Below are 20,321 nucleotides of genomic sequence, written 5' to 3'. Positions count from 1 at the left end.
TACAGATTGATAACTAGCTTATATTATGGCTCATAAAAGATCACTCAGCTAATGCAGCTTTACAAGCATAATACAAGTCATGATGGTACTCACAGACAAGCCGAAGGTCGATCAGTCGATGTAGCCTTGCTTGTTGAAGAACTCACCGATTTCTACATTACTCCTACTCCTAAAGGTTGGCATGAAGCCGGAAAAGTAATTGTATTGATTGATTGTTCGTTCTTTATACAATAACTAGGGTCCAATATTATATTCACAACCCAAACATGAATCCTACTCAAATATGACTCATTACAATTCTTGGAATAAAAGAAAACATTCCTAACTTAAAAATAACTTGGACCCTAATCTTTTCCTTTTTTAGAGTCCGACATATTTTTTCCCCGACACCATCCGTACATAGTCCATTGACGTTATCTGCTGATGTCATCCAAAAAGAGCTGATCCCAGTACTGCACCTGAATCAGCTAATATCGAACCTTATGCAATCGATTTCTTGATGACACAATCTTGGAAGCTTCGAGTTCTCGCATTCTTCTTCCCAAATTTTGGTGTAAACAACACCCTGAGCATATGACTGTTTTTGGCATGAGAATTTGGAAGTTATTTATAGCAGTAAATGACAAAATGTGTTTACTTACCCTTAATTGACCATCAAAGATGAAAGCCTGGTTCAGCAGCTCGAACCATGACTTCATCAACCCAACGAACTCCGGGTTATAATCCTAGAGCTGGGTACTTGGTCCAGTAACTGGGAGGATGTCATCATCCTCCGCTTGTAGGGCACTCATCGTCGGTGCCTCTAGGGTAGGAGTACTCAATGCAGCAACACTTGGGTCACCCCTTCTGCTCTGCACTCCCTCTCCAGAAGTAGCCCCTGCAGGTTTTGGCTCGGGCAACGGATGTGCTTCATCTCCAACTAGCGCTGCTACCTGTTGCTAGGGCACCTCCACCCTCTCCATAGAACCTAACTTTGTAGGTCGCTCTGCTTCACCAATAGTAGATGTCAGACCCTGTGCCTGGGGTGTTTCAGTAGACCTGGGTGGAGACACAGGCCCGCTTACCTAGCCTTTTTCCACCCAATCACCCTCGGTTCACGGGTTCTCTTCAACCCAGGGCTCCTCACTCTGTCCCCGAGCACTCAGTGCCTTTTTTAACATAGAATGAGCAGCATATAAGTGATGTCCTAAGAACAAAAATAATATATAGAGGAATTTTTTTACACTTACTTGGCACTGGATCTTTTCTTCAGGGTGGGCTTGCCTAGCGACATCCCACTAAGTGATCCACCAAGCTCCAGGCTTGATATAGATGCTGATAGCATTGAGTCCTCCTGATGACTCGCAGTGCTAGCACCTTGTCCAAGCAGGATTCCGTCACCCTGAGTTGGCACCCGAGTGCTCCACAGGTCTAGTGGTGGCATCCTACCAAAAGCAAATAAACATTATCAAGCATACCTATCTCAAGAATTCAGCAACAAAATTTTACTCAGAAAAATACTTACTGTCTGACGGAAAATGAGGTGTCTTCCTCCTCCTCTTCCGCCTGTTCCTCAACAGCCTCATCTGCAGTAGCTATTCACGAATCATATCTAGCATAAGATACAATTAGACTACTCAGAGATAGCTCAGACATCTTTTACCTGGTCTCAGTGTGCAGGCTCGATGGGGCCTTTTAGGCACTGTCTCGCTCCCGGCGGCAACATCGGCCTCTAGTGACTGATCCCCACCAGCGGATCCTAGCCTGGCACTTAGGATTGCCTAGACTATGACAACGTCCGGGTTATCTTCAGACTCACCCCCAGCTTTCTGGTCCACAGGGGAGGCGGAGGCGGCACTTCCTCTAGCTGCTCCGCTAGATGTTGCTCCACTTCCACCAACTCCTCTAGAATTAGGATGCGGAGGACGAGCAGGCAAATCATTGAAATGTAGCCCCAACTCCTGCAATCAACACACAGGAGTCAGTTTTCCATAGTATTAAGATATTTACAAATTACAATGTCAATATACTTACAGCGGTTGGTGGATTCTGATGATCATGCTTCAGGTACTGGTATGATAGCACCTGTACAGACGCAAGCACGTTCTGAATTCTCTCTAGAACTTCACCTTCCATCAGTTCATCAGCGGTTACCTAGGCTAGGTCCTCTGGGCCGGTGTACTCGAACCCATAGTGGATCCTCTCTTGCAGAGGCTATATTCAGCATCTAATGAAGCTGGCAACTACTCCAACTCCACTAAGGCCTTGGTCCTTCATGGCTCGGATTTGCTTGAGGAAAGGACGAATACCCTCAAGTTCTATCGCACTCAGCGTCTCCTTATCCCAACGATTGTTGGGGACTGGCACAGTGTCGCTATGGACTTCCAGAAGGGGCACATGTTTCCCGCAATAAAACCACTCAACTCTCAAATTTTTCATAGAATCCACCAGGGTATAGTGAATATATTCGTTCTTCCTCCCCATGTGAAATTGAATACTAGGACCCCTCAAACACACATGGATTTGTGGCGTCCGAGTGCGCTTTCAGTTTGAAGAATTGGCGGAAAAGAGTGATGGAGGGGGGAATACCAAGGAAAGTATCACAAAGATGAACAAAAATCAAAAGATGCAGGATGGAGTTAGGGTTCAGATGGATTAGGGTTATGCCATAGTAATGCAAAAATCCATGTAAAAACGGACAAGCTGGCAACCCTAACCCATGCTGGATGAATGGAATAAAGAGCACAATTCCACTTGGCTCAAGATTGGGAATGCGGTGCTCACCAGGCGCCTTCCATTCCCCTAGTTTCTAGTAGGGGACATAGCCCTGATCGCGGAGCTTCTGAAGGTGCTTTGGCTTCGTGCTTGGCGCCGACTAGATCTAGGCGGCGGCGGCCATCTTTGGCACCTCCAACGCCCTCTTCTCGACAACCTTCATGGCGGCGGTGCTTCGGTTCTTCCCCTTCCCCATCAAGCAGAGCTCTTTTTTAGATCTAGGGTTTGAGGGAGATGGCGCTCATAGCAGGCATGGGGGCTTAAGCAGAATGTGGAATGCGATGGAAGAAGAAGGCGCACAGGGCGGTAACCTTTTATGCAGGGATTCCACTATCACACGGCCCAATAATCACACCAATGGGTGTGGTGTTTTGGTTTCCCTTCCATTTTAATGACACTGTGCAGTTTGATACGACGGTTGCATGCATTTTCATGATTTCCCACGCGTCAGAATGTGTTCAGACTTATTCGTTGGATTTCCTCTGTCTGAGTACCGGCCATGATACAACAGTTATTTACACGACCACATCGTGCAGCACCTAGATGATTTTGCAGTACTTGGAAAATTGCTTGACAGTATGCACTACATAGTGTAGTACTCAGATGAAGATTTTTTATTCAACAACAGTACCATGCATACAAAGTTGAACACTTTACAAGATTCAAGATCACTCAGTACAAGATTTTTTCAGTCAATAACAAAGACAACACCTACTCAGATATAACAGAGTACTCGTACTCTAAGTGCTTCTTAGTAGGTACTTTTCTACCTGATGCACCTGGATTCAGGAGAAGGGTCATGCATCCGGGTAGATAACAGAAGTGTAGTGTGTCCTAGCCTAGAACATTGGGTAGATTGTTTGGCTACAAACATTTGTTGGCCGCCTACCATTGGGAGCATAGCTACTACAATAGGAAGCATGCACGCTAGTACGTAGGATGAGCTACTCGCACATCTTGCCACCCAGCCGATGCCATCTGTACACATTCGGATTCGGGTATGACCCTTCATGGACAAACATCGACAAACACCCTAGAAGAACTGACATGGGACTATTGGATGTGCTACCCCACCAGCTATCACAAGATTTCTTCTAGTTGCAAATCTAGACTACTCTACTATGCACAACTAGTAAGCCAACTAACTCTTTGTTTTGCAAATAGCAAGAGGCTTGGGGGCTACACTCAATGAGTGCACTTTCCTGAAAAGTGCACGTCACCCAGAGGCTTTATAGAGCACCTCATGGCTTCACTCACAAAAGCACTAGGATTACATTTGTTTCTACTCGGCAAGACCAGGAGGAACAAGAAGGCTTCTGAGTTCAACCATGACACACTCGGGGGATTGACGGACTAGGGTACTAGGGGTTCCCCATGGGAGTTCTACCTAGATGGGCCCTGGGATGGCCCACAATCTATTGAAGGATGTGAGATAAGGTGGCATGGACTTCAAGCTATTCTAGATCAACTTAGTCGGCTTACTACGAAAGCTAGATTCTATAATAGGACTAGGACTCTTCTCTTATAACCGACTAGGACTAGATACATGGCCTTACCCTCTCCTCTATATAAAGAGAGGTATAGCGCACCCCTTGTAACCCTAACAATCATACAATCAATCCAATGCAAAAGGCAACATGTTCGTCTCTTTGCGTTTACTATCGAGTTCTGCGTATGCCGAAGCCCTTCGAACATCGTCCCACCGACAGGGAGAATAAAAGGAAGCTTATCTACGAAAGTCATCTCCACATATGGGATGATCCATACCTCTTCAGAGTCTGCTCTGACGGCCTACTCAGAAGGTGTGTACCGGTGGAAGAAGGCATCAAGATCATAGAATGATGCCACTCATCACCATATGGAGGGCATTATGGAGCATTCCGCACTCATTCAAAAATCTAGCAAAGTGGATTTTTCTGGCCAACCATGTATGAAGATACAAAAGACTTCATCAGGAGGTGTGGAGCATGTCAGAGGCATAGGAATATTAATTCAAGAGATGCCATGCCACTCACCAACAACCTTCAGATCGAGCTCTTCGATGTCTAGGGAATTGATTACATGGGACCATTTCTAAAATTGAGGAACTGCGAATACATTTTGGTGGCAGTTGACTATGTCTCCAAGTGGGTTGAAGTCATGCCATGCAAAGCTGCGGATGCGAAGAACTCTAAGAAGATGTTTGAAGAAACAATATTTCTAAGATTTGGAGTTCCAAGAATGGTGATTAGTGATATAGGAACTCACTTCACTGACAAGAACTTTCACAACTACTTGTCAAAGCATGGGATCCATCACAATGTCGCTACTCCATATCACCCTTAGACAAGTGGCCAAGTAGAAACATCAAATAAACAAATCAAAAAGATTCTACAAAAGACAGTCAACAAGCGAGGCAGAGTACATATCCATGGGAAGTTGTTGTGCACAATTGCTATGGATGAGAGCAATTTTGTTGAACTTTGGTCTCAAATTTGAAAAAGTTCCTATCGGTGTTTCGTACAAGCACCGGCAAGTAAATTTATAGTAATGCGCGTTAGGCTTAGATGGTGCGCTAAAGGACAGAAGGTCCCGTACGAAGCGCCCCAACAGCGTTTCCGTTCGGTCTCCGCAATGCCACAGCGACCGCTGGCCACCTTCTGGCTCTACGTATGGTTCAGCCGCCTACGGACAGTGAGTTCGTGGGGGTAATCGAACATGATCCAGAGACACTCTATGGGCTCCTCGTGGAGGAACCAGAGTCGTCCTCCAGCTCTGACTCCAGCAAGGGGAGCCATCACCCTTCCCGGGAATGCTTCATGACGCAAACCCCCGAGGGGCACGTCCAAAGTGTCTCCAGAGGGGAGACGACCCTACCTGGCACGCCAACTGTCGGTGTTTTGTACAAGCACCGACAAGCAAAATTTATAGTAATGCACGTTAGGCTCGGATGGTGCGCTAAAGGACACAAGATTTATACTGGTTCGGGCCGAATGTCCCTACGTCCAGTTTGTTGCTGCTCATGTTATTAGCACCGAAAATGGTTTCTAGTAGGGGGTACAAACGATTGAGAGAGGGACTAGTCCCAAGTCTCTGATGGAAGGGTTGAAAGGAGGCCAAGAGCTTGATCGTAGCTTGACTGTGTGAGTGTTGTGTGCTATGCCGTTAAAGATTGGTCCCCCTTTGGTGGAGGAAGCGCATCCCCTTTTATAGATGAAGGGGCTAGCTTTACAAGGGTGAGGGCTTTAGGATGCGTATTTTACCTAGTCTTGTGGCTCACGTTTACCCGGCCTTCATTCTGATGAGTGTGAAGGAAGATAAGCGCCTACAATACTATCGATGCCTCTGTAGAATGTTAGGTTGGTTACAGAATGCTGCCCTACGCAGGGTATGGGCTGCAGTACAGTGGTTTTGACTTATGAGTCTCCCTCAGCCTTGCTTTGCACGCCTTCTGGTTCCTATGAGTCTTCATCGGAGGGACAAGGGGTCGGGAAGCAGGCACAGCTCCCTTGGGGCCATAACGTGGTGACGGAATATCCGTCGTTCGTGGAGATAGCAAATCCTTTTCTGGAGCGTAGCGGTTGTCGTATATCTTCGTCGGGTTTCGTGTCCCAGAGCTGAAGGCGGCGCCTACAACTCTACAGGGCGAGGGGCACGCACCTGAAATACCTTTTGGGCTCTACGGCGCCTGGAAGAGTCTAAAGCACCTATCCCGTCGTTCCCTGGCAGTACTCTTCCTGCCAGGGCGCAGGGTATGGTTCTTGGAGCCATGGTTGACCCGAACGTCTTGTCTTCTCCCTGTACCCATCACCATGAGGGAACGGGGAGAAGTTGTCAGGTAAGATGAAATCAGTCTTTAGATACCGAGCAGGGCGAGGCTCGTTCCTGGCCGTCGGGTGAAGCGGAGGCCAGTCCTTATCTCTTGGTTGAGACCGAGCCCGCCCCTCCGGGGTTGGGCGAGGCGGAGTCTATCCCTTAGCCCTCGGGCGAAACCGAGCTCGCCCCAAAGGTGTTGGGCGAGGCAGAGTCTATCCCTCAGCCCTCGGGCGAAACCGAGCTCGCCCCAAAGGCGTCAGGCGAGGCGGAGTCTATCCCTCAGCCCTCGGGCGAGACCGAGCTTGCCCCAAAGGCGTCGGGCGAGGCGGAACCAAATTCCTGTCATTCGAGCAAGAGACGCTATTGCGCCCTTATCCGTCCAGAAGTTTTTAACGCTCGGTGGTTATTGGTTCCACCTTCTGGGGTACCCCAGTATTAGGTCCCCGACAGTTCCTATTCTATTTAACAATGAGAGTGTGGTAACATTGCTACCAATTCTATTCAACACTCAACAACCAACCACATTAATATTCGCTATCACTTAGGAACCCACCGACGGAAGGATATCTAGATGGCTAGAGACAAGTGAATAGCCTATTAAAATTTACAAGTACAAAGACACTAGACAAGTTGGTAGTAACAAATACAATCCTAATAGACACTACTTGCCTAGCCTATTCACTTCAATGCAAGCCCTCCTACACAATTCTAGTACTAAGTTTAACTACTATAACTAAACCACACAAGCTACTAGAGGCAACAACTACAACTAGTGAGCTACATTAATTAAGCAATTAAACTATTCTACTCACTAAAGAGCTACAACTACACATGCACAAATATGGAATGTAAATACAAGTGTAGTAGAGAGCAAACCAATGAGGGCAAGTGACACAACATTTATTCTAGAGCAAACCCTTCACTAATTCGTCTTTTGTCATGTCTAAGGAAGCTAAGCATATGTGAAAGTGTTTTTGCCCCTATTATGGGTTTTCATGTATTAATGACATCCAATTAGGGACTATGCATTTATTGAGTTATATTGCAGCTATTGGTCCCTTAAAAGATTTAAAGAATGATTTCTATAAAGTGACACCCCTCAATTTGATGATTGAAAGGTTTTTGGACTCAAAGTGGTTTAAATTCGCTTTATATTTTGCAATTGATTTTAGGAAATACCGTACTATAAAGAGGGATGCAAAGCATATTGGTATAAGGAAGCTAGAGTGCTCAAGTACCTAATTAAAATCTATTGAGAGAGACACTTGAACACATCACATGCACATTGCGTGAGTTCTGAAAGTTTGTCACCTCGGACGTTCTTATGGACGTCAGAAATTTTGATGTGTTCTTACACAGACCGGCATAGGTGCCGCCAGAGGTAACTCACTTACTTATAGACATTGAAAGTTCCAATGTGCATAAAGTTTCAATGTAGCACATGTGCCGCCTGTCTAAATAAGTGTCAGAAGCTACCAGCTTCAAAACCATCGGAGTTCTGATGTGCATTGGAAGTTCTGTTGTTGCTCGCACACACATAAGCCTGCCTAAGTGAGTGTGTAGGAAGTTGCCAGCTTCCAACCATCAGAAGTTCCGATCTACGTTGGGAGTTCGATGGTACCTTCACATAGCCTGGTGACCCTATTTGTACTTTCCCATACAAAACCCTAGGTGTCAAAAGTTCTAATGTTGCCCAGAATGGCTAGAATGTGCTAGAGCTATAAATACCACTCTCACTCACTTTTAACCGTTGCACATGCTGCCATAACTCCAACCAACCCTTAGCTAAACTATCCCCTAGCATTCAAAGCTCTACACTCTTCTTCCCTTTGCTTTCCAAAGTCAAATCTTGCAAATTGAGTTGAGGGTGGGGATTTGGTGAGAGAAATTGAGACACAAAGTTTGAGAACTTGAATTCTTCGTCAAGCCAGATGAATTTGCATTCATTACTCTTAGGGCTTGGCCCCTAGCCGGCTAGGTGTTGGTATTTCTTATATGCTCAAGTGAAAGATTTTGCAAGAGCACATAATACCGTTGTAGCATTTGACCTGGATGTATTCTAGAGTATCGTATTTATCCTCAGGGAAGCAATGATTTAAGAATATGATAGCTAACCATGATGTATCTACTAACTAATATAGTGACTAAACCAAAGTAGGGGTAAGTGATATACAGTTAGGTAGTGTGACATACAGAAGTTCCACTTCCAAAAAGGTAAGGTGGAAGCATAGCTAAGTGGGAGGACAACGAGCAAGCGAGGAGTTTCCTAAGTTCTTTATCACAAAGGTTCTTTCTTAGCTATAGTTTAGCAATACAACTTAGCCCTATGCCTATGGTGGAAGTCATTCACATTAACAATTTAAGCATAGCTGATGGTATGAAATGATGACATAATGACCATCAACACTAGGCATTGCCCGGGAGCTCCTGATCTGTGGGAGAGTCCGTAGAGGTTTGTATTACACTACTAATTTTTGACCCTATCGTATCGCTTCGCCCTGCATCAAACACAAATTTGGTGCAATAGGTGGGTGTTATTGCATCAATTTAGCAAATCTGATGCAATAGGTGGTCTTTATTGCATCGAGAAGGCATTTGATGCGATAGCATGTCGATGCAATAGGTATGATCTATCGCATCGATTTCGAAGAAGAGATGCAATAGGTACAAATTATTGCATCGGATAAATTTGGTTGCATTACTATTGATTTTTTTTATGCAATTTGTAGATGGTATTGCACTGGTTTCGAATATTGATGCAATTATGAAGTATTATTGCAACGGATTGATATATAGTGCTAATCTCTGATGCAATATGTGATTTTTATTGCATCGATTAAGGATTGTTTTGATGCAGTATATTGTCACTGTTGGCCCACAAGTGCCTTAGCTATCTGAGTAGTTATTAGTATATTTTATAGTATTATTTAATCACATATTCACGTATATGTGGCTGGAGAGTAGTAGTTAGATTGGCCTGGACGTGCTTTGTTTGGGTTAGAGTTGGACTTTGGGTTAGCCAAAGCCTGCCGCGTCAGGTCAAACAAGTTGAGTCCGTCTTATTCAACCAGCTTAGGGTGTGTTTGGTTGAGCTATGGCTGTGGGAAAAAACTGTTGTGGGCTGTGAGCTGTGAAAAAGTTGTTATAGGCTGTGATCTGTAGAAAAGCTGAAAGTTGTTTGGTTAAACAAGTATAAAATATACCTTCTATATTTATCTCTCTTGAAACAACTATGGAAAAACTTTTTATTCCACCAATTTCAAAAAGCAGAAAGCCAAAAGCCAAAAACAAAGCCAATCTAGCTTTCAAAACTATACTACGGAAAGCAGCTGCTTTTGAAAAAACCGTCTAAAAAAGCAGCCTCTTTGGTTGGACTTTTGGCTTTTGGAGCCAAAAGCCAAAGCCAAAGCCAAAAGCCCAACCAAACGGACCCTTAGTTGTAGGTTAAGGCCCATTTGCCATCCGTATCCAACGAGCTTAGTTGTACGTAGAGCAAAGGAACACTACGTCCGCCGCCAGGGCTCTATTCCTGCATCGCGCTCGCGCCGCCGCCCAGGATCCACTTCGACGATCTGGTGCGCTTTGGGACACGTCCACCGCGTTTCGGTAGGTTCGTTCCGGGGACGCGGAATGCCGCGGCGACCCGCGTTTCACGTGACTCTCGTACGTGCGTGCATCTTCTTGTTCTATTTAATTATTATTAGGTAATTGAATTTTGGTGATTGATTAAACGTAACTCCTGTAGATATATTATTAGGTAAGAAATATTTGTCTAGGGCTTAGAAAAAAGAAAACTGAGAAAATTAGAAGATCAATTTATCTGGTTATCCGCCACTGAATACCAGTATATTTTTTTTTCTTTCTCAGTTTCTCTACTCAATTTATATTGAATACTGTATTTCAATTTGATTGAAAAATAAAAACTAAAATTAGAAATATGGATGCAAGATGCGAATACACTACTTCAATTTAGTTTTATGTGTACCGTAGCATGTTCTTAGCAATTTCAGTTCAATTACCAAATCAATTAGAAATTTTACGTTCGTCTTATTTGTTTTTGTGTGTGATTTTCAGGCATTCAAAACAGTATGTCGCATCAGGGTAGTAGTTGGATGCGGTTGGATAAGGCAACTGCAGAGTGGCAACAAAGATTAACTGATTATCTTGATAACACCTTTGGAGGCAGCCGTAAAGGAGGAATGGCACCATGTCCATGTTCAGCATGTCGTTCCGTGCCATATAGAAAACGGTCGGAGGTTCTGAAGCATTTGCTTCAGAAAGGTTTTGATGAAAGCTTCATCCGAGAGCAAGAAAGTATATGTGAAGGTTCAGCTATTGATGTCGATGATGATGGTGATACAAGTGACAGGGCTGGTTCTGAACACTTGATAAAATCATTGATCAGAGGTGCTATACATGGAGAAATCAATGAGGAACAGCCAAATGAGAAGGCAAAGAAATTCTTTCAATTGTTACAAGAGGCCAAGAAAGAGTTGTTTCCAGGCTGCACGGAAGCTACCAAGGTGTCTTTCATTGTCAAAATGTTTCAACTTAAGTGCATGTTTGGTTGTAGTAATGCTTGCTTGGAGTTTGTACTTCATCTGTTCTTGCTTATTCTTCCTGATGGGCACTGTCTCCCAGACAGTTTGGAAAAAATACGCAAGGTTGTTAGAGATCTTGGTCTAAATTACGAAAAGATAGACGCATGTTATAATGATTGTGTGTTATTTAGAGAGGCTTATGCAGACCTGGATAATTGCCCAAAATATGGTGAGTCAAGGTGGAAGGAGTCTGAAAATGCAGAGGCTATTGGCAGTAGTTCTGGATCAAAGAAGTGTGCTCCACGTAAAATTCTACGGTACTTCCCACTAACTCCATGGCTCCAAAGATTATATATGTCAGAGACCAGAGCATCATATATGCGTTGGCATAAGGAAGAATTGGTGGATGATGGGAAAATGCGACATCCGGCGAACTCCTTGGCATGGAAGCATGTGGATAAAACATATGAATGGTTTGCACTAGATCCTCGTAATGTCAGGCTTGGTCTAGCATCTGATGGATTCAATCTGGTTGGTATGTTGAACGTTTCATACAGTTGTTGGCCTGTGATCTTAATTCCTTACAACCTTCCGCCATGGTTGTGTTTGAAACAACAATATTGGATGATGTCGATGCTGATACCTGGAGCGAGATCTCGTGGCGTTAGCATTGATGTATATTTGCAGCCCCTAATTGATGAGCTCAAAGTTCTCTAGGAAGAAGGTGTCCGAATCTAGGATGCAAAGGCGAAGAAGAATTTTGATTTGCATGCACTTCTACCGTGGACAATTAATGACTTTCCTGCGTATGCGATACTTTCTGGATGGAGTATGAAAGGCAATTTTGCATGTCCGCATTGTCATAAGGATACCGACTACTTACGGTTGAAGTATGGGAACAAGCATTGATACATGGGGCATCGCCGCTTTTTGCCTTCAGACCACAAGTGGCGCAGAAACAAAGTCAGCTTCAATAACAAGACGGAAAATAGGGAGTCTCCAGAACCACTAACTGGAAAACAAGTGTTGCAACACTATGAAAGTTTTGAGCAAGTCAACTTGGTCCTAAGTCAAGAAAAAGGAAGCAGCATGACGAAGAAAAAGATGGCACAACTGGAGGAAGAAGAGTATTTTTTTCCAGCTTCCTTACTGGAAAAATTTGCTTATTAGGCACAATTTAGATGTGATGCATATTGAGAAAAAATATATGTGAGAGCATATTGGGCACTTTGCTAGACATAGAAGGTAAAGGTAAGGATAATGAGAAAGCTCGGCTTGACATGCAGCATCTTGGGATAAGGAAGGATCAACATCCAGTGCTCGAGAATGGTAAGTACACCTTGCCACCTGCTTTGTACTCTTTAGAGAAAGAGGACAAGAAACTTTTACGCAAATTTCTACATGAAGTTAAGTTGCCTGATGGGTACGCTTCCAATATCAAGAGATGTGTGGATGAAAATTGGTGTCACTTATCTGGACTGAAAACTCATGATTACTATATTATTTTCCAGAAACTTTTACTATTAGTAGTACGCAACATTTTGCCTCTAGAAGTTGTTGTCCCATTGATTGACTTGAGTAGGTTCTTCAGTTCGCTATGTTCAAAGGAGCTGGACGAAAAGGATATTGCTACCATGAGTGCTTCGATTAGGGAGACTCTTTGTCGGCTCGAGATGATTTTCCCACCTGCATTTTTTATATCATGGTACATTTGCCGGTTCATCTAGCTGAAGAGGCTTCACTTGGTGGACCTGTATGCTATAGATGGATGTATCCGGTTGAGAGATATCTGTGTACGCTAAAAGGTTATGTGATGAACAAAGCACACCATGAAGGCTCAGTAGCAGAGGGATATATCACCGAAGAGTGCATGACATTTTGTTCTCAGTTCTTTGAAGATGTGCTGACTCGCCCAGAGCGTCATGAAAGCGCCGCAGTGTCTGAACCACCATCTGGTCTAAGCGTTTTTGGTAGCCTTGACTACAGTAGGAAAGGCTTTAGTATGGAGAAGTTGAAGGACACTGAGATGCGGACCATGAGGCACTACATACTGACAAATTGTGATGAGTTTGCTACATTGGCTGAGTGAGTTAAATTTAACATTTCAGCATGCTATTTTTTGTTTACATGATATATATTACTAATTTTTTGCATTTTGTTCTTTCTGCACACTGTAGTGAACATAAGGATTTACTCAAGAAATATGATCCACATAATGTTGAGAGAAGACACAAGGAGCAATTTGTTCGCTGGTTTGAGGACAAAGTGAGTTACCAGAAATTTTTTTTGTTCATCTTATGATCCAGGTGATGAAAGCGGTTTCAAAAAAATTATTTTTGTCAGCTTATAATATTTTGTTTAATCTAACTGCAGACCAAAAAATACTATGACCAAGGGAAAGCAAATGAGTTGATGTACGCCCTTTCTGAAGGACCAGATCCTTGTGCTCGTGTATTCAATAGATGTGTCATCAACGGTTTTCTATTTCGGACGGTGCCGGCAGAGAGTAACTTGATCACACAAAATAGTGGTGTCCTTGTCAAGGGCGATGAAAGTACGGGTAATATGGACTGGTATGGCGTTATTAAGAAAATTATCTCTCGAGAATTCCCTGGTGGAAAGGAACTGATGATGTTTCAGTGTGATTGGTATGATGTCCCTGCTCCAACACAGAACAAAAGTAGAGGGTACAAGAAAGATCAATATGGAATTATAGATATTGATACTACCCATTTCAGATATTCAAATGATCCCTATATTCTGGTGACACAAGCAGAGCAGGTGTTTTATGTCAAAGATGCAAAGAAATCAGATTGGTCTAGTGTTGTTCGAATGAAACCAAGAAACATTTTCTCCATGCCAGAATCTTATTCGAATGAAACCAAGAAACCTTTTCTCCATGCCAGAATCTCCAAGTGCTGAAGAGGAGGCAGAATTTGATGTTGACTCATTGGTTGTTGGGGTGGAGCACATGACTGTTACACGTGAGCATGGGGAGTTGATGAACTGGCAACGAACGGACATGGAAGTGGTAACAATTGAATCTTCTGTTATTGAAAAAGCAATTGCTGAATCTGTACCAGAACCAAATGATAAAGACTTCAGTGATGAGGATGGAGATGATGGTGACGCATACATTGACGATGGAGTTGCCGCGCCTGTTGTTGCCACAGACAATGTAGATGATGATGATTTTTTTGTTTGAGTCTTCATATTGCACCTTCAAACAAGTTTTCCTATGGTTCACAAACTTGCTTAAATGATGTTTGAATTCATGGCCGTGCTCGGAGTTACTGTATTTTTTTTACAAGGAACATATTTTTTGTTTCATGCAAAGCGAACTGCTATATAATTTTGTACTTGTGTGTTAAGAATTAATAGACCAGTCCCTGCTGGTCGATTAGCAAGTGTTTCTAAGAAGCTGCTGCTGCATATATTTTTTTTTTTTGATGAAAACTGTGGAGCAAAGCTCCCCAGTGAAACTTTATTAAACCAACAAAAGAGTGGGAAACAGGGGACCAGTTAGCTGGAGGCTAACCAGAGCTTACCTAGGTAAGAGAAAAATAAGCAAAATTACAAAAGATGCAGTCCAATTCATGATTACAGGGTACCTTCAATGGAGGCACGCGGCCAAGTTATAGTCCTTTGCAGTAATGTCAGAGCCCCTCCATATGCATTTTTTTTTCTAAACTTATCAATGGAGGCAATAACTGTTTTTGGTAGCTTCAGAGTACACATGAAGTAAGTAGGCAAACTGGAGATCGCTGAATTCATAAGTTGCAGCCGAGCAGAGGAGGACAGTAAAACTGAACTAGCAGAGCACGAGGATCTGGTCCTTCAGAAAGGGCGTGCATCAACTCATTTGCTTTCCCTTGGTCATAGTCTTTTTTGGTCTGCAGTTAGATTAAACAAAATATTATAAGCTGACAAAAATAATTTTTTTGAAACCGCTTTCATCACCATAAGATGAACAAAAAAAAAATTCTGGTAACTCACTTTGTCCTCAAACCAGCGAACAGATTGCTGCAATTTGTTCGCTGGTTTGAGGACAAAGTGAGTTACCAGAAAAAAAAAATTTGTTCATCTTATGATCCAGGTGATGAAAGCGGTTTCAAAAAAAATATTTTTGTCAGCTTATAATATTTTGTTTAATCTAACTGCAGACCAAAAAAGACTATGACCAAGGGAAAGCAAATGAGTTGATGTATAAGCCCTTTCTGAAGGACCAGATCCTCCTTGTCCTAGAGTCCGAGTAGGATGACACCCCCACACATTTGGGCGAACTTTGAAACAAACATAGTATTTTGCTGGCTAGTAGATTACGAATTAGTTGCTGAATGGCACAAAAGAGTGGGAAACAGGGGACCAGTTAGCTGGAGGCTAACCAGAGCTTACCTAGGTACAAACTAGGGGGGCCTTGGGGCCAAAGAGAAAAATAAGCAAAATTACAAAGATGCAGTCCAATTCATGATTACAGGGTACCTTCAATGGAGGCACGCAGCCAAGTTATAGTCCTTTGCAGTAATGTCAGAGCCTCTCCATATGCAATTTTTTTCTAAACTTATCAATGGAGGCAATAACTGTTTTTGGTAGCTTCAGAGTACACATGAAGTAAGTAGGCAAACTGGAGATCGCTGAATTCATAAGTTGCAGCCGAGCAGAGGACAGTAAAACTGAACTAGCAGATAACTGCCTGCTGCTGCACAGAATTGCAAAGAGCACAGCCGGGCAGGCTTTTATGTATACTTGTTCGGCTGCAGTTGATGTATACCTGTTCGGCTGCCATTTTCAGCGGCTGCAGCTGGCTGCACCTAGTAGTATTATACAGTAACATGTGAGGGAGTAACAGCCAGCACAGCCACAGCAGCTGAGGCACTATGGCAGCAGCCTGCCGAACAGAGTGCACTCCCTGATCAAAGTGCTTCCAGACAATAACTCACAGTAACTCGAAATTGACATTAATTCATAGTAACTAGCAGGCAATACCATATATACATAGTGCTTTCATTAGTTCTTACAAACCACCATAGAGTGCATCCATTAGTTCATACAACCACAGCACATACATATATATACATAGTGGTTTATTCAAGTGACGATCAGACACAACAAAAGATGACCACCAGGTCAGACTTGCATTTTAGACTTGCAATTCACTCGATGTGAGCAGCCCCCTTCTTGTTCTAACACTTCATCATGTTCCAGGTCTCCCATGATTTTCGTTGTACGTCTGGTTGAACCTCTTGTGAACATATTTCTCGATCTTCTTCATAGAGTCATTGACGAAATCAAGCCCATCATTTTTTGCAATGTCCAGCCTAAAGTGCACACTGTCCTCTTCATCAGAAAATGAGTAGCAACCATCAGAGGATGTGTCGTCTTCGTCAGAGGATGTGTCATCTTCATCAGTGTACTCCTGAAAATTTATGTACCCAAAAAAGTGCAATCATTCATCAAGTTATAATGTAAGCTAGTAGGGCACATGGATACACTAAAGTCTAGTTACAATGGTCTAAATGTTTGCTTGTATACACTGCAATACACTGAATTGTACAGTCTCAGAAAAACATGCTAATTCAATCTATCATGCTACTCAGATCATTCAACAGTCTCAGAACAACACATTTATTTATTAGCCTGATCTTAAATCGCTACTCCTTAATTACTACCCAGATTTAAATCCAAAATCCCAAAAATGAAACTCTACATCACGAAATCTTACCATCTTCTTCGAGGTCGATGCCAGCCCTTTGGCACGCTTGACGATGGTCACCGGAGCCTTCTTGTTGGTGGTGGAGGCTGCCCTTTTATCCCGCTTGGCCCCGGGCACCAGGACCTTCTTCTTGGCCGCCGCAGGCGCCGCTCCTGTGGCCACCTTCCCGCTGGTCTGGTCAGCAGAACCAGTGTAGAAACAATAAAACAGAGCAGTGAAATGACAGTTTAGAATTGTGTTGAAACCAGACAGTACTCCCTTTATTTTTTGATGAGCAGAAACAGGCACTAATACATCAAGCACAGTAATTGCTTAAAAAGGCTCAGATCGAATTATAACCCGGCCCTTAAGAAGGCTCACCTTAATTACTACCCAGCCCTTAAGAAGGTTCTAACATTTGATCTTCATCTTTTTCGAATTATAGTGCCCTTTTGTCAAATCTGTGCTATAATATCTTGACACCACATTTTTAATTTGAACCATGACATCTCATCCTTTATCATTTTTAATCATTTGCCTAAGTTACAAAAAATGTGTGCTAATATATGCACCATGAAAATTGTCCAGTCATATATGTGCCATAAATACTGTGCAGTCATATATCTACAGAACAATAATCCAAAATATAGTCTACTTTCCTGGAAAGTGAGCACTTCAAAAACCATGTTCTGAAAACTTTCTTGTAATAAGTGTCGGCACAAAATTTCGTCCCGTGCCGAGGGCACACGAGCAAGCCGGAAAGGTCTGCTCGATGGAGCTGTAGATCCGCCTAGCTTCAACGCAGGGGTGGTCGATCCTGTTTACTCCTCCCGAGACGTGCCAGTCAATTTAACCCTATAATTGTCAATGAAAGAAAGCTAATCAGTAATTTAAGACGGAACATGCCGGTATTGCCAGACAGTCCCGAATGTGCGGCTCTGAGAGTCGATATGGAAGGAAATCGACTAAATAGTCGATTCCAGCATATTTATGACAATAAATCAGTTAAAGCTCGTGGAGTTGTGTAAGAAAAATTGGTTATCATTCATGATGAATATCGTTATTTAAACAAATATTAGTCAATGGCAATAAGATATCAATAATAATCAGTTTATGCTAAGCCAATGACTGCAAGTAACCGAATCTTTTTTACATAAAGAAGCAGTTCATCACCATTTAACCATTTAATAAAGATAAATCTAATGAATATATTAGATCTCATCTATCGCTATGGCCAGTGGGGCATGAGGCAAAATCATGCAGGCCGTAGAAACAACAATAGATTTGACGACCCTAACTCATTACTAATATCAGTAAGGCATTAGGCGGAATCATGCAGGCCGTAATACAATAATAAGATCATGGGGCTAAAACATCTTTCAACATATCTTTACTTCAACGGTCTCGTGACGTGAACTGCATATGTGAAAGCACTCGATATCGACTAAAACAGTCGATTCAGGCATAACACACAGTTAAGGTCATGCCCTATCAAGAACAAATCTACCAAGTAACGATTCCCACTCAACGGTGCTAACAGTGAGGTATGAGGCAGAATCACACAGGCCATGATAACGGGCCATGGAACCGTTTTCGTTAGCCAATAGATCTATTCAAGACAAAGCATGCCTTAACCGTACACTATGCACGATCCAGATTGATATAAAACAGCCGATAAAACATAACTCATAGTTTAAGATGCAGATTAGATCAGTTTAGATTAACAAACGATGGGTTAAACAGGATATAAGGCTGATCTAGATCAATCTCAATCAGACGAAGTGATATTGCTGTAATTGAATAAATAATGAAAGCAATAAGCAATATCGATAACTTAATGAATCTATTAGAAGGACGCCACCCTTAGATAAAGCCGATAACTTGACCTTAATCTAGTTCGAGCAGTGGAGGTCGACCGGATCGATGCAGCCATACTTAAACTAAACAAGAGTCGATAACTAGCTTATACCAGAGTCGCAGCGGAGGTTGACCGGATCGATGCAGCCGTACGAACAGAAGTATAAGCCATGACAGTACTTATAGACAAGCCGGAGGTCGGCCGGACCGATGCAGCCTTGCTCACTGAAGAACTCGCCGAGATCTACTCTACTCCTACTCCTAAGGGGTAACCGAAGCCGAAAAAAGTGAGAAACTTGTATTTGATTGATTGTGTGTCCTTTATAATAGTCGGGGTACAATATAAATACCCAGAACCTAAGCACGACTCATCACGATTTTTGGCCTAAGAGAAAATATTCATAATTTAAGATAACTTGGACCCTAATCTTTCTCTTTTTGTAGAGTCCACCATGTTTTCTCCGGCGCCGATTATTGCTTTTGTCGTTATCTGCTGGTGCTATCTAAAGAAAACCGATTCCAATGTTGTATTCGAATCGGCTGATACCGACCTTCTAGCAATCGACTCCTGACGTAATATTGGAAGCTTTCGAGTCCCTGCAATTCCTCTTCCAAATTTTGGTGGAAAAAATAAGATAATAAAGTTGGTACCACAAACAGAGGCTATTACGTTTGTATAGCTGAGAAGCATTAAATCTAGTTTCTTGGAAATGTAATTATCAGATCGTGATACTAATCCTACATCTTTCCAAATTGTTCCAGGAAGTGCTTGGCTTAAAGCATATGAAGCCATAAACAGAGGCCATTCGACCAAGCTGGTGCCTAAGATTAAAGACCGAACCTCCAATTCCAACCGCATTGCGGCCGGGTTGACGTCGTTGTCGGAGTCAGAGTCGACGAGGACCACCTTGCGCACGGGGCCAACTGGCCGCGCGAGTTGCGCCCTTGGGTCCGGGCGTTGTGGCCGCGCTTGCCACTTCACAGGGTTGACGACTCAGCTGGCGCCTCCGTCGCCGCCGTGGAGATTCAGTCCGCCCTCGCTGCCGTCGCTGTGGGAGTGAATGTGGGGAGAGTCGCACGAGTGAGGAATTAAAGATATATGGCGCATCGAATCGGCAGCCTCCGTCCACGTATGTTCTATTTGGCTGGTGTGTTTGATAGACATTTCATGGCTTAGATGAAGCGTATCATAGCTAGCCTTTCTCTATGTGTTCGGCGGTGGATAGATCAAACAGGTGGACGTATTCAATGAAGTAGAGTTTCTCTGGTGATCGTACGCGCCATGTAAATGGACAGTAGCGTGTAATAGGAGACGGTGGATTCTCGATATGCATGGCCGATGCCTAATTAGCATAGTGGTCGACACGTATGCGGGTACGCTTAGGTGCATGCTGGGCCTTGCTTGCTTTACATACATGCAAAAACTATCTGTTTATGTGTGCAGGTGCACTGCTGACGCTTCCTTGCTTCACGAGATAACTGGTTGCACGCGGAAACAAATATCTCGTCCCCTCCACTCGGCATCCCGTCGTCTCCTCCGCTATCTCATCGTCGCTGTCACCCTGCCCTCTTCCTTCCCCTGCGCCGCTGCTCCGCCTCTCACAGCGCCGCCCCACCCCATCACCTGCACCGGCAGTGCGCCCTCTCCAGCGCCTGCTTCGCCCCCTCTCCGGCGGGATGGT

At 43.4% G+C, this 20,321-nt stretch overlaps 1 protein-coding gene and 1 long non-coding RNA gene across 2 annotated transcripts; one reads left to right on the top strand and one right to left on the bottom strand.

Annotated features, from left to right (window-relative positions):
• The first annotated feature begins 11,728 nt into the window (after positions 1–11,728).
• LOC136529828 (uncharacterized) lies at positions 11,729–14,388 on the top strand. The gene is made up of 3 exons (XM_066522888.1): positions 11,729–13,175; positions 13,268–13,355; positions 13,464–14,388. Exons 1-3 carry the CDS (start codon positions 12,793–12,795, stop codon positions 14,010–14,012), a joined length of 1,020 nt encoding a protein of 339 aa, XP_066378985.1. The 5' UTR covers positions 11,729–12,792; the 3' UTR covers positions 14,013–14,388.
• A 1,650-nt stretch (positions 14,389–16,038) lies between these two features.
• Positions 16,039–19,752, bottom strand: LOC136528482 (uncharacterized). The gene is made up of 3 exons (XR_010777092.1): positions 19,481–19,752; positions 16,813–17,637; positions 16,039–16,506 (listed from the first exon to the last, which is right to left on the bottom strand). It is a non-coding gene; the product is annotated as an uncharacterized lncRNA (long non-coding RNA).
• Positions 19,753–20,321: the final 569 nt, after the last annotated feature.

This window comes from Miscanthus floridulus, chromosome 19 (assembly GCF_019320115.1).
Source record: "Miscanthus floridulus cultivar M001 chromosome 19, ASM1932011v1, whole genome shotgun sequence".
Lineage (NCBI taxonomy): Eukaryota > Viridiplantae > Streptophyta > Magnoliopsida > Poales > Poaceae > Miscanthus > Miscanthus floridulus.
The sequence above is the reverse complement of the archived record's forward strand: the minus strand, read 5'-3'. Positions and strand labels throughout refer to the sequence as shown.

What these genes read in the sequence shown, in the direction of transcription:
- LOC136529828 (XM_066522888.1), top strand. Translation starts at nt 12,793, where the DNA reads ATGGTACATTTGCCGGTTCATCTAGCTGAAGAGGCTTCACTTGGTGGA. An exon ending in GAGTTTGCTACATTGGCTGA is followed by an intron (nt 13,176 to 13,267) that starts GTGAGTTAAATT and finishes TGCACACTGTAG; the next exon opens with TGAACATAAGGATTTACTCA. An exon ending in TTCGCTGGTTTGAGGACAAA is followed by an intron (nt 13,356 to 13,463) that starts GTGAGTTACCAG and finishes ATCTAACTGCAG; the next exon opens with ACCAAAAAATACTATGACCA.